The sequence below is a fragment of the Onychomys torridus genome, chromosome 13 (assembly GCF_903995425.1).
Source record: "Onychomys torridus chromosome 13, mOncTor1.1, whole genome shotgun sequence".
Taxonomy (NCBI): domain Eukaryota; kingdom Metazoa; phylum Chordata; class Mammalia; order Rodentia; family Cricetidae; genus Onychomys; species Onychomys torridus.
The window spans coordinates 3543597-3558856 of NC_050455.1; the positions used below are offsets into that span (position 1 = coordinate 3543597).

Sequence of the window (15260 nt, forward strand, 5' to 3'; positions counted from 1 at the left end):
GGCCACAGGAGTGCTGGGAAGCTGGGCCATGCTTAATGAAAGCCTTAATCACAAAGAGATTTATATCGGATTCTAGTTATATAAAGTGTTTATTTCATGGAATGTAATCTGATATTTGGTAACAAAACCCTGTCTGCGACAAAACGGGAAAGAAAAAGAAGGGCTCCACAGGCGTGAAAAATGTGAGATTCTATACGTTCTAGAAACAAAGAAAATATGGTGTACTGTGAGCAAAGTGGGGAAGAGAGAGTGAGCTCTGCTGCAGAGTTAGATTACCTAGCTACAGGGGAACTGAACTGAGAACACAGGGACCTTACTTACTGGTCACAAAATTAGACCCCCACCATCCCTAGCAGACACATTTCTCCTGTGAGTCTTATTTTTTTTTTTTTTTTGAGACAGGGTCTCACTGTGTAGCCCTGGCTGGCCTGGAACTCACTATTTAGACCAGGCTGGACTCTAACTCACAGAGGTCTGTTTACCTCTGCCTCCTGTGAGTTCTAGAAGTCATATTTCTAATTATACCACATCTCACTGTATCAGCATGCCATTACCTAGGAAAGAATTCAGATCAGTGTTCAGCTGTGAGCACCTGATGCCAGGGGTGCTCACACACTGCTAGTCTGACCCAGTGCTCACAGACAGTGTAAATAGGTCAGACAGGATTCAGTCACATTTTCTCTGCTATTTTTAAAACTTCTAATTCAAGCACAGTGGTAAATGTTTGTAATCCCAGTACTTGGGAGGCTGAGGCAGGAGGATTCGGAGTTCAAAGCCAGTAGGTTGCATATCAAGATCCTATGAAACTAACCAACCAACCAACCAACCAACCAAAATCTTACTACCAAATTAAGAGACCACACAATGCTCAGGGAAGAAATATGATGGCTGAAGGCATGCAGGTGGGTTTTCTAACTCCGACTGATACTGTAACAGAAACATGGGTAAGAAGTAAAGGGTTTTTTGATTTTTTTTTTTTTTAATTCTTTAAGGGTATCAAACCATATGAATGCTACTATTCTCTAAGTCTTGATTTATTTGAGGGGCAGAGTGAAATAGGTAATATATTAGGTGAGTCAGACAACACGTACCGTCTGCACTACTCTGCCAGGGTATATTCCCACCTCTGTTGATACCAGCACTTACACCTTCTGACTCTTCCTGCTGCCGAGGAGAGGCAACTCTTCCATAGTCAGCACCTACAGAACAGTCCCTTAAACTCACACTGATAAGTCTACAACACCAGCAGGGTCACCTGCAAAGATACCATTTCCTTGCAGCTCTCTGTTCATGCTTCAATCAGCCAGGTCTACAGACAGGTTTCAAAGCCACACATCTGTCTGTATTTGTTTCATTCTATTTATGATACACTGAAGTGTTTATTTGCACACACAGCTCTCACTGTACCTGAAACTAAAAGCACAGCTATGCTCTGGAGAGAATGAAGACAGGCTTGGCCCAACAGGACACCATCTCCTAATTTAGGAAACTGCTAAAGACAGTCAGTCATATTGGTTACCTCTGCAAACATTTACCACACAATGACACTACCATGGTACCTGACATCTGCTACAACAGGAGACAGGCTTATACAAGAGACATACAAAAGGCTGTATTTTCCATAATGTTCAGGAAGACCCACTACACATGACTGTGTTCATACAAACTGCCCAGTCTTAAGGCAGATGAGGCATCGATGCTTTAATATAAAAAAATCACTGTGGTAATGATAATCATTCTCTTGTGAAGTTGTTTTTCATTTTAGGAGCACACATACATGCACAGCTACATGTTAGATGACAAAGATAAACGCATCTCCTGTAGGTCTGGAGAGTACTGACTCCACAGACAGGTTTTTGTCTTCAAGTCTCAGTTAGAAAGAGAGCATTAAAGGCAGTAACAAGTGACTTGGGTTAGCCCACAGCTTGGAGGGTGTGTAATCATCATCTATTTAAGTACAAATTTGCCATGTATGCTTGCTGTCTTGAATCCTAATATGACTGAAGGAGATGTGAAGCCCACACTCTGCTGGCATTACTGCTGATATAAGGACGATCATGCAGTGAGCACCATGCTAATCTAGCAGAGATCTAGACATTTGATAGGAACTACTTATCTCTGCACACATCTCTCAAGTATGAGCTAGTGCCCAGATCTGAAGGAGGCAGCTCGGCACAGGAAAGCATAGCATCCTGTCCAGTCTCACAGTAAGGAGTAGCAGGGCTTCCCAAAGCTTAGCCGAATCATTCTCTGTGAAGGATTCAGAAGACTGGTTTAAACTGGATGTTTCTGGGATGAGCTTCTTGGAAGTGTCACTGAGAAGTCTCAGTTGTCAGTAGCCAACCTCAGAGCAAAGGACACTAGAACTCAGGGAGGGCAGAGTGGCTGAACATACTAAAGGCAGCATCTACTTAGGCTGAGTCCTTGGCATCTTGGGATGCATGTTATTCAAATATCATTGTTCTTATTGGTCAAAGATCACATTAGGAAGAGACTTCTAGGCTAGCATCAGGTGGCAGAAGTGACCGGTAAGAGGAAATGCTGCCACTGTCCCCCCTCTCCCAGATTAGACCCCCCTCCTACCCCACACCCCGACAATGTAGCAGAGGCAGGATCCATATATCTACTACAGCACACTCACAGAGCCAGAGCATGAAGCTGGCTCTGCCAGAAGCACAAAGAGTCTACACTGTGGAAATGTTCTTGGAGAAAAACTCTAAGGGGACGTATGGGAAATACAAATTCGGTGTGCTGCAAAAGAAAAGCATGTCCTTATTTTCCTATGAAAGTCACATTAAAGCCACTTTAAGTAATACAAAAAGAGATCCAGATTCTTCCAGAAAAACCCAATGGAAGAGTGAATTTCTTATTCTCATGGGTATTTTGACAACTGCTGGGCCACACTTCCATGTTATTTTTTTCCAGATCCCCTTCCTAAGGATATGCAATTCAAACAGGCAGCCACTCAACACTGTGAGGAAACAGAAGCTGACTCACCATCCCAATGCATTTTCTGAGGATGCTCCAGATGCTGAAGTCGTTTCTGGAAAACATGGGTGAAGGCAGGCTTGTTCTGGGAAAAAAAAAAAATTTAAAAATGGTTCATTTTAATGCCAGTAACATTGGAAGGAAAACGATGTTGTCACTGACCTGAGCATAGGCCCACACATACAGAGACATTGCAAAAATGTGCACTGTCACAGACAGGGCAAAGCAGGGTCACACCCATTCACTGCTGTTTTGACCCTTGGTAAGTTGTGAGCAGATAAACAGGCCCTCTGTTTTCAGCACTGCAGTGAATGTCATTCCCTCATCTCCTGATCCCAGAGACAAGGCCAGATCACCTCACTTCTGAAGAACCACATATGTACTTTTGTGTGCTGGCATATCTAGTCTGTTACCTGACTCAAACCGCACCACCACACTGCGATCTAACAAACCACCACACTCTAACTGCTGGACACAACATGCCAAACTAGATCTCCGAAAACCACTGGGAAAATGCAAACACATGATCAAAATGGAAGGAAAGCCGAGGCCTTGTATTACATATTCCAACTCTCCCAAGACACTGACATGGAAAGAAACTGAGAACTCCATATACTGGAAGACTCTTTAAAAAGTAAACCTTGACAGAGGAGCATTTTAAAGGCCCCTGCAGAGCTCTGGAAGCAGCAAGATGGACAGTGTTGTCCATAGCAAGGGCCTCCAGCTTGGCTTTCAGGCATTCAGAAGCCAGGCCTGGTAGGCACGGGTCCAAACCCACCCACTCAGATCGGAACAGCAGTCCTGTGGTAGGGAGGACAAGGGTCTGCCAGATCAGCTTTATATTCCTAGCACTGAGACAATGAGGCAAGAGGATAATGAACAGAAAGGTAATTTTGTCTCCAAAAACAAAGCAAGGGGCTGGAGAGAAGGCTCAGCAGTAAAGAACAGAGGACCTGTGTTCCATTGCCAGCACCCACATGTGGCTCACAACCATCCCTGACTCCAGTTCTAAGGGATCCGACACCCTCTTCTGGCCTCTGCAGGCACCAAGCATGCATGTGGTGCACTGACATGCATTCAGGCAAACCACCCAGGCACAGAAAATAAATTTAAAAGGAAAACCACAGCTACCAACAAAAAACAAAATACTCAACAAAACCGTTATGCTCTAAAGAATCCCTACATCAGTTTGAATTGTAATGGGATTTTCAGTTTTAAGCAAATACTACTTCAAAACCTCCCTGGTGAAATTCTTCCAGCTCTTTCTTGTCAGGAACACATGCTCATCGGGCGGTCATCGATCAGCCAATTGGAGCGATGGCCACAGCCAGTATTTACGCTACAGCCCCATTCTCCAAGACTCCCAGTCTGTGGCCTGGACAACACATCCCTGGCACGGTCTGCCGCAAGAGTCCCTAATACAGAGTCAGCCATGTCCGTAAGCAACGTCTCCCTCTCCTGTCCACGAGATAGGTTATTTGAAGGGTAGCAATGCCTTGTCAGTTGTAATCCTGAGGTATGCTTCCTACAGACTGGGGGAGGGCTGGGATCACCCCAACAAGTGTTTACATTAAATGTATAGGTACATCCCACTGATGTACAAGAGCAGAAGCGAGAAAGACCACACATGCTTTGGAGATGTGTTTGTGGCAGATTTGCTATATAGCCAAGGCTGGCTTCAAACTCTGTGTTAAGGATCCTGGCTAGCCTCGAACTCTCCACCTTTCTGTCGCTGCCTCTGTAGTGTAGTGTGCACTACCACCTGGTTCTCAGAGGCATTTTTTAAAGAAGAAGATAAGGACCTGTAGTTTGGTAATAACCAATTAGAAAGTACCATAGTCTTGCCACCAGGAGTCCCACTTGGAACACCCTCTACTTTCCTTTTGTGGTTAGTTGACAAAAATGTATTAATTACTCACTTATGAGGAATCCAAATCATTAGCAACGATATTTAATCCAAGCAAAACTAGAAAGCAGAGGTGAAAGGAATTCTGAGTGGTAAACACTTATTATACAGACTGCTGCTTTCTTACGTGGGACACGTAGAGCCAGGTGCAAACCTTACCAGCCCACACTGTGCTGTGAACTGGTCAGAAACTCTGAGAGAAATACTGGCCTGCTGGAATACATGCTGTGCAGAAGCCTTGGTTTAAAATGACCTCAGAGTTGTTGACCATGATCTAAGGCTGCCAGAGCTGCCAGAGCTGCCAGAGCTGCCAGGACGACAGGTGCAGTGGCAGACTGTGCAAGGAGGCACCCAGCCAAACAGCCCCGAGAGCCACACAGATTGGGACCCAGATCTGGTGCCATTCTCAACAGTCTCCTTCATACGATATGCAGGAGGACTTATCAGAGACCAGGAAAATTGTCTAGAAAACACATGTAACCAATAGCAAAGGAAACGTGTTCTGGAAGAACATGGGAAGTTGGAATTTAGGAGACAGTAATCATAGCAGGGGTCTGGAAGTCCAGCACACTGGGTGACTGGTATAAAAACCCCTACTAACCCACCTTCCCTGAACCTGTCTCTTTCACCCTCCTCCACAGCACTGATCAGGTGACACCTGTATAATCCCCTGTTTATCTGTCACTGTGACCCAATCAGTATGAAAGTTCCCAGGAGTTTGGGTTTTAATCCACTGCTATGGTAGATATCTAATATGGTGCCTAACACAGTAGAAGTGCTTGTTGAATAAACTCTGGATTGTAGAAGTCTGTTAGAAGACACTTCTCTTCCAGAAAGTGTCTGGTTTTCTGTGTACCCAAGACAACAGGAATTAACTACAGGTGCAAGCAGAAGTTGGGGCAGCTGACCTGAAGGGGAGGCAGTCTGTCCATCTGCGGAAGGGTTTCTGGCAGAGGCTGCATAAGGCACAGCACAGAAAGCTGATCTGCATCAAGTGAGGCCAGGTGTGCTGTGCTGCTGGACAGACTACAAAGAAAGGACTGACTGCACAGAGTTACCTGCCCAATGTCAGTCATGCCAAGGGTGTGCGGCTGTCCCTGCTAGATGAACAGAGAGAGAACAGTACACAGAATTTCAAATGCAGCAAGATCCAGGTTGATCAAGTCGAAAAGAAAGAAGCAAACTAATTTTGGTCATTGTGGCGGTAGGGAGGACTATGAAATGCTCCTGTAACCTCTTGTGCCAGACACCTGCCTCCCAGCCAGCAACTACTCTGGAAATGGAAGAAGAAGAGCTTTGTTGGAGGACAAAGGCAGTGGGGCATGCTTTTGAAGGCTACAGCATCGGGTCCCCAGTCCTATCCTGAGTCTCCTACCACCATGAAAGACCCATAATCAAGGGCAACAAGGACCAAGGACCAAAGACTGAGTCCTATGGAACTAAGAACCAAATAAACCTTCCCTCAAGTTTTATTTAAAACTTCTTAAAATTTATTCATTGAGAATGCCATACACATATACAAAATATTTTGATCATATCCACCCTCCAAATCCCCTGGGAATACACCTACCATGTTCTCCCTCCCAACTTCATGCCTCCCTCCAAATAATCCCAAATCCAAAAACAGTGCTACCCAAATATGCATGTAAGCATGGAGTTGACCTTTGGGAGGAAGGTCACACCCCTGAAGGGAACTGACTCTCTCTCCCTTAGTGGCTATCAGCTGCCAACAGCTCTTCAGGTGTGGCGGGGCTGCAATAAGCCTGCCTCCACCTGTGCATGAATGCCTTGTGAGGTCTTGCCAGGGATTCTGCCACTGCAGTGACGAAGTTAACACTGTAAGAAAGTTCTACAGCTAAATAGTACATTTTAACATGCACCAATGCACACAATTCACATATTGTCTTTAAGATGTGGTGCCTTTTACACTCATAGAACATCAACTTAACTATCAGCCCAAAGTGAAATGTAGCTAGCAGGAAGCAAGGGTTTGTAGTGGAGAACACTAGCTGCTTCCCTGGAGAGTTTGCTAGTGAAAATGGAATGAAGCCCGTCCCGTGCCTCAGCCACACGAGTCCCATTCAACAGCACAATAACCACCTGGGCACAGCAGCTGTCGTACCAGCCATCACGTCTTAAGACTGCACTGGAAGACAAAAAGCTCAAGAGTCCCAAGGCAATGAGCACAAAGCCGCTCACAACGTGCTCAAGAAAATGCTCAACCTGCAGTGCCAAAGCCACGAGGGAAGGAAGAGCAGAGAAAAAGATGCCGGTAGATTAAGTTAAAAATATCTGTGTTGAGAAGGACATGCTTATTATGTACTTTAAACTTTCTATCAGGAGACAAGAAAAAAGAGAGTAGTCCTATGTTACTGGTGGTGGTGTTAGCTCAAGGCAGGAGTCAGAGCGGCTCAGGAGTGAGCACAGACAGGCTAGTCCCCTCCCTGAGTCCAGCTGAGGGTCATTATCCCAGAGTCTAAGAAGAAAACACCCTGTACCAGGGGCTGACAGTGTTCTCCTGGCTCAGATCTGGACCACACAGATGACAATTATTACTGTCTGCACAACAACACAGTATGTGGATTCTGAATGAGAAGTCTCTTCGCTTGTCTTATCTTTGTGATGGGACTGTGGCTACTTGTCCCACCATGATCCCCATGCTCCACACTCTGCAGACAGAGTCCAAAGTGAACCTAATGAACTCTGACTCAGTAATGCTAGCCTCAAAAATCTGGAGGAAAAACTGGGCCAGGGCCTGCAAATTACCTCCTATCTCCAGGCTTTGACCCATACTTGAACAGCCGAAACCCTAAGAGAAACTCCACAAGCCAGGCCTCAAAAACTCACAAACCCAAAGGTTCATCTGTTTGCAGACACCCCCACTGGCCTTCTGTTTGTGATCCATGGATCACTACATTAAGCACACAGCATCACTTGCTCATAGAGACCCTTGATCAAGATGATGATGATAAAACAAGAGAGGCAAAATCAACCTTCGACTAGAGGAGGGGTGCTGGGAACGCCATCTATTCAAATATGCATCCCCGAATTCCCAGGGGGCACCATGAACACGTCTGTTATGAGTATGTCCACAAAATTCTGAAATGCCAGCGCACTGTGGTGAGAGGTTTTTTCAAGTGTATGAAAGCACACCTGGGATGGAACCACTATATAGCATTCTTGCTGTTGGCTAACTCAGAGCTTTAGCAAATCTCCCAATTCAAGAGCAAATTGTTGTACAATTCATTTTATTTGTCAGTTAGATAAACACTAAGAAAAATAATGCCCAGCACAATCAGAGCCTCTGAGGAACAAGGCTCAGCTTCTAACTTATAGATCAGCTTTAATGATTTTCCAAGCATCTTGCTATTTTTATAAAGTGCAAACTCGCTTCTATAGCATTCACTGGCTGTATCATTCCACTACATTGCCTTTGCTACTAGTTAGATACGGCAAATACTTGGCTCATCACCGACATGGGAGGTGATTCCATTTTCTAGTATGACTTGTAAAGTAAAATCTATCCCCAAACTACATATATGACCATTACAATGAGCATGTAAAACAAACAGCTATTTCTCAGTATGGGGGGTGGGTAGGAATGGTGCTAAATCACTTAACTCACATTAGTCAATATCATTCTTGTACTTTCAGGAATTAGAATTCTGTATCAAACCCAAAACATACACTAAAACAATCTTCAAGAATAGACAAAGGGGCTGCCCTGTCTGTTGGTAGCCAATAGACAAGTCAGAGGAGCAGCAAGCAGACAGCAACTGAGGTTTGAGATGTCAGTCCACCAGGAGAAAAATCTCTGATGGGTCAATCTTGTATTAGGCAAGGCCACGAGACTAAAGACTCTGGAATACTTTTTGCTTCTGTTGTACTTTTACATGCTTTTCTCTGGTATTGATACAATGTATTTTTAAGTGGGAAATCCTCTGCTACCTGTACTGTAGTGGGATTATCCCATGAACACATCTCACTGGGCATTTATAACTGTGGATTGTAAAAATAGATGAGTCCTCCTTAAGCTGTATAATCTTGATGAATAGAAATAATATTAGGATACTGTTCCACAAGAACTAAGAGACACATAGGACCTGTTTTATATCACAGCTCAGGTTAACATAGGAAAACAGTTGACTTTCCCCAGTGTCAAGACAACTGTATACCATTAGTTGATTAAAGCTTCAAAGTAGCTTTCGATTAGACCAGGTGCTTTGCTAATGTTTCCTCCCACCCCCAGGAAAAGCAGTCCAGTTCACAAGGACAGATAGCCAGCTGTCTGATTTGTTGAACCAAGATAAAAAGTACAAAGCCACCCAATTGGCATGCCAGTTTCTCTTGCTTCATCTGGCTGATAACATAGGACAGTGATGAACTCTGTACAAATTCCTAACCTCAGTACTTCATAGCCCCAAAAAAGAGTTGCAGATTTTCTTTTTTATGGTTTAAAGTTTCACAGAGAATAGAAAGCTATGTTTTAAGATTTAAAACACTTTTAGTGTCACTGTGCCTTGGAGAGTGCTGGAATGAGCTCATATTAAGAGATTTACAACACAGCTCTCTCTGTAAACACTTCCAGGAGCAGAGAGCCAGGCATCTACAATTAATTACAAAATGTTACTTTAAAATGTTATTACACTCAGAAATATAGGATAAAGTACATGATTTCCTTATTTTTCTTAGACTTCTCCGTAGTTTAGTTTTATAATTCCTTTAAAACCCTTTATAAGATTATCTATTTAGGTAGATAGTGAAATAACCAGTTCTTTCTTTGCAGCTGCAAATTACAGCTCCACCAATTAAGAAGCTAAGATTTCTTACACATGAGTTGTCAGGACGACTCTGTTTCTTATCATTTACTGGACTGTGACCTTCAAATGTAACTCCTGTATTCAACATGAAAGATTCTGTTGGGTATATAAAACTGCAAGAACAAAGAGGTGTAGAAGGAGCCAGCATGAGAGAATAAAGAAAAGTAACTGTAGAGATGCACTGTGTACTCCAATAAAGCTTGCCTGGGGAGCAGAGGATAGAGGCAGCCACTGTATAGACATAGAGGTCAGGCAGTGGTGCATACACCTTTAATCCTATCACTCGGGAGGCAGAGATCTGTCTGGATCTCTGTGAGTTCAAGGCCACAGTGGGCTACATGAGAGAAACAGAATACTCCTTTAATCCCAGGAAGTGATATGGCAGGACACAGAAAGGTACAAAACATGGGAAGAAACAGGAACTCTCTCTTGAGGCTGAGGATTTCATAGAGGTAAGCTAGTAGCTGGCTGTTCTGCTTCTCTGATCTTTTAGTTTTCACCCCAGTATCTGGCTTTGGGTTTTTCATTACAAGACCTTTTAAGATTCGTGTTACAAATAACCATTAAGAAAATAGGTGTGTGTATTTTTTCCCTAAAATCTCTCAGATAAAAGTCTAAGTTTCGTGATGTGGTGGACTTTTCCTTTGAGCCCTGCACACAGCCTAGAAGCTGGTCTCCTAGGCTGCAATACCTGTCCACTCATGCCCACGCCTTAGGGAATCGACACTGCACACCAGACCCAGCAACTGGCTCTGCCTGCCACAGCTGCCTCCACATACCTGTTCTGAGATCCAGAATTGGACCCAGCAGTCATTCCTCCTTGCCCAGACTTGTGCCACCTAATAGAACAAGACCACCTCAGCCAACACACCCACAAATCAGCACCAGCTGTCTTCACAGCTGAGCTATATGAAGCATATAGCTGAGACCAGCTGGGCAGAAGGAACAGGGACTCACCACAGATGTGCGTAAAATGCACTTGCAGAGCAGCACCTAGGTCTCAAGTCAAGCCAGAGACAGTTTGACCCATACACAGATGAAGCCAAAGCCAGACAGTGGTCCAGAGAAGACAGGAAGAGAACACCAATCATAGAAGAAATCCCAAGAAAGAAACACTAGGGACAATTAAGGAAAGGTCAACCTTGGATAGTGTCTATTGATGCAGCTGATGTTCTATTCTCAGGGGAGAATTGGGGTGGTTTTGTACCCTCAACACCAGCCTAGCAGAAGAAAACAACATCTCAGATATACTACAAATCTAGTCCCTCCAGTATGCTGCAAACACTCATGACTAAAAAGAAATAAAAGTAACTGAAACAAACAAAATCAATGACTTAGTTCCCGATGTACAAGCCCTAACACAGAAAAGCAAATGTTATGGAAAGACCACGACACACTTTTGTTCTCTCCAAACTACCAATCCCGTAATAATGGTAAGGGGCTTAGAGAAAGATGGTTAGTTGGTGGGTTAAGCAAAACTAAGGATTTATGAAGAAGCCTTACAGAAATCACTAGTTTGTAAGCTAATTAAAACCATAATTTAAACAAAAGGAGTTTGAACAGAAGTCCCGCCACATGAATGAATAATTCTGCTCCCAGAAGACAAGTATTATTACAGGAAAATCTCAGTCTGGCCATGGGTACTTTCTGATGAGACACTGGTCAGGGAGGTCCAAGAGCCATCCAAAACAATACAGGCTATGCCCACTGTTCTTGGTTGCTCACTACAACTATTTGGTAAGATCCTATTGCAGAAGGCACCAAACATTTTGGTTGCAGTATACAGAGAAATCAATCGTGAACTGACCAGGAAAATCTTTTCCTGTTGACTAGTTTTCATTGTGCTAGAAGGCACTCGGCAGGCTTCTTGGTGAGAAAATGCAGATGTCAAATGTCTTATTCAGCACTGGATCCTGCATGTTATCACACTGACCTGCCAGCAATACGCAATAGTGGCATGGCTGTTACGTGACAGCCAACCCCTTTCTTGACTGGATCTGAGGCAAGCTCCAAAGGAAAGAGTTCTGTCTTATACTGTAAGCCTAGTCAAAAACCCACAGTTGAGGAAGTCATAGGTCCTAGCATAGACCCTACTGTAGTTTTTTGTCAGCTGTTCCCATTGTCAAATTGCTTTCTAAATATTTATCTTTAACCCCATCTGTGTTGCTCTCTCCTTTGGTCAGGGTGTCATCTGCTTTGCAGTGGCTAGCATAACTATTCAGAGTGCTGAGAATAAGTGACATCTATATTAACCTCACTGAGCCCCCACAGTTCAGTGACTATCACAGATGAGGGGGCAGAGAGAACACTGAGGAGTGCTATGAAAGGCAATCTCCTACTCACATATGACCATGGCACATATGAGCCCATAGAAACTATGGTTACCTACAGAATCATGATAGCTAAAATTCAGCATGGGGTGCAGGAAAGACCCACATGGTACCATCTAGCTAAGAAACTATGGGCACCTGATAGCTGGGAAAGGGAGAGTCACTGATTGTTGGGGATGTGACCACTAGTAGGCTGGCCATACCCCAGTAGTTGGCCCCACATGGCACATATGAGCAACACTAATTGGACTGTGTGGTGAAATACATATATATTTAGAAGTGTGAGGGGGACATTAAGTTGGGAGGGAGTAGTACTGAGGGCCATGGTAGCTTGAATGAGAATGATTTCCATAGGTTGGTATGTTTTGAATGCTTGGGCCCCAGTTGGTGGAACTGATTGGGAAACTGGGAAGGATTGGGATGTGAAGCTTTGTTAGAGGAAGCATGTCACTGGGGCCTGAGTTTTGAGGTTTCAAGAAGCTCCTTCCATTTCCAGTGTGTCTCTCTCTGCCTACTTGCAGATCAAGATGTGAGCTCTTAGGTCTTCCTGCTGCCCTGCCTTTGCTCTGCCATCGTGGACTTTAACCTCTGAAACTGTAAGCCTAAATTAAATAGTCTCTTTATAAGATGCTTTATTAATGGTGTCCTAGCACAGCAACAGAAAAGTAACCAAGACAAGCATTCTAGGAATCAGAAGAGGGGAGCAGGGACAAGACACATGACACACATTTATACATTTTCAAAGAATACAAATACCATTTAAAAAAGAAGCCACAGTAACAAAATAGCATGGCATAAAAAGACATGAACATCAATGGGACAGAAGATAATAGATCTGAATTGTGGCCACCTGACTTTTGACAGAAACACTAACAATCCTTGAAGAAAAGATGCCTTGTTAGAAAATTGTTCCAGAGAAGCTGGGAACTTACATATTTCTTACTGTGCTAGCTCAACTGTCAACTTGACAAGCTAGAATCACTTGGAAAGTGCATTTTAATTTGGGAATTGTCTAGATCAGGATGGCCTGTGGGCATGTCTGTAGGGTGGTTATTTTCACTGGTGTATGTGACCCAACCTGCAATGGCTGATGCGATTTCAGAGGCTGGGCCCTGGACAATACTCTTAACTGCTGAGCCATCTTTCCTGCCCCCATTAGAGGTATTTTGTCTGTTTTCTCCTTTATTTTCTGTCTTTCATTGCCTGTTGCCTTTTTTCCATTGAAAGATTTTTTTTATTCAATATATTCTGATCATGCTTTTTACCCCTCAAACTCCTCCCAGACCTCTCCACCCAACTCCATGTCCTTTCTCTCTTTAAAAAGTAAAAAAAAAGAAAAGAAATAAAACCAAGAAACTCTCTCACTCTCTCTCTCTCTCTCTCTCTCTCTCTCTCTCTCTCTCTCTCTCTCTCACACACACACACACACACACACAGAGAGAGAGAGAGAGAGAGAGAGAGAGAGAGAGAGAGAGAGAGAAATAGAGAAAAACCATAAGAACACAAAATCAGAAACCAAAATATTTAAGCAAAAGTCCAATAAGACAAATAAATGCTCAAATAAATCTAGGACAGGTACCAAAACTACACAGAGAAACACTGTCTTTAAAAAAAAACAAAAAAGATACAGTAACCCGCATCCTGTTTGGATTTTTTTGTCAAATTGACACAAGATAGTTATTTGGGCACCAACTGAGCAAACGCCCTCAACAGAATGGCTCCAGTATTTTCTTGATTAATGACTGATGTGGAGGGGCCCAGCCAATTCTAGGTGATGTCACACCTGGGCAGGTGATCCTAGATGGTGTATGAAAGTAGGCTGAGCAAGCTGTGAGGGACAGCCATTAAGTAGTATTCCTATTGGTGTAATTATTTAGGCCACTCCACGTAGTTAAAAGGGAGGTTTATTTTGTGGGGTAACTTACAAATGAAGGGGTAGGTTGCAGGGTCTGGCAAAGGTATAGCGCAGTCCGGTGGTGTTCTCTGGGGAACCTGCTTGGTCTACCTCCTGCGTCCAGGGTCCCCGAACCAAGAGAGCGATCTCCTCTTGATCCTCAGTCTTCCACTCCCTCCTCTGCCCCGCCTTGTGGGCGTGATCATTATTGAAGCCTCAATGGGGGTTGGAACTTCCAGGCCAATGCTGGGATGGCTATCCACTACATATTCCTCCACAGGCTCTGCTTCGGTTCTGTCTCTAGGTCCATGCCTTAACTTCCATCAGTGATAGATTGTGACCTGAGAGCTCTAAAATGAAATAAACCCTTTCCTCCCCAAGTTGCTTTTGGTAATGTGTTAATCACAGCAACAGAAACCCTAACTAAAACAACCTAAGTAAGTGTAGATATTGTAAATCAAACTTTTGCTGTAATAACAGAGAAACAAACCCCACAAGTGGTCAATTCTACTTTTAAATATGTGTGGTCAAGGGCTGATATATTTGCTAATAAGCCTGTCAACCAGGATCTCCCAGGGACTCACATGATAGGAGGAATGAACAGACTCCCCTATGTCGTCCTCTGATCTCCACACACATGCTACACACATGCACCCATACATGCATGCATGCAAGTGCACACACACACACACACACACACACACACACACACACACAATGAATGTAATAAAAATGTGGTCAAATAGATGTTTAAGTACAGTATTCCACCAAAGATGTCAAACATTTTTATCTGGGCCACACATGTAAAAAAAAGAACTGTCAACGTAAAAGCAGATACTAATAGAATTATTTCCTGAAAACCCATCTTATTTTCTAGCCTGAGGCATTCAGTTGGGTGGACAATTTAGCGATTGTAGTTTCAGATGACAATCTAGCAAAGTGGTTATTTGCCAAATGATCTCCACAACTATAACCAAGGCTTTGATAAATAGCTCTCTTTGATGTTACTTTTTATGACTGAGACAAGGCAGATGAGAACATGGGTTCCATACTGCCATGGCCAATGAAAGCTTTCTGTAAGGAAGACCGGAGGTCAGTGGGTCTCACTCAGGGTCTCAGGTCAGGACAGCCCAGAAGTATTTACAAACAAGAATACAGTTCTCTTTAGTAACTGCTAGCAGGGGCTGGGGGTGGGCTGATGTCAAAGATTCTTTAAACTAAGACTGTGGTTGGGGTACATAATGTAAGGAAGTGGAATTTGATGAAGTTTCCTTTCTTCCTGTCATTCAAAAATCCACTGGTTATGGTGGTTTGAATGAGAA

The 15260-nt window shown here is 43.6% G+C and overlaps 1 protein-coding gene across 5 annotated transcripts in view; it reads right to left on the bottom strand.

Moving 5' to 3' along the window:
- Positions 1-15260, bottom strand: part of Osbpl1a (oxysterol binding protein like 1A) — a 187322-nt gene that overhangs the window by 27327 nt on the left and 144735 nt on the right. For all 5 annotated transcript variants that reach the window (XM_036204247.1, XM_036204246.1, XM_036204248.1 and 2 more), the window contains one exon: positions 2998-3073. In XM_036204247.1, the coding sequence (XP_036060140.1) occupies positions 2998-3073 (76 nt within the window). The remainder of the gene's footprint in view (positions 1-2997; positions 3074-15260) is intronic.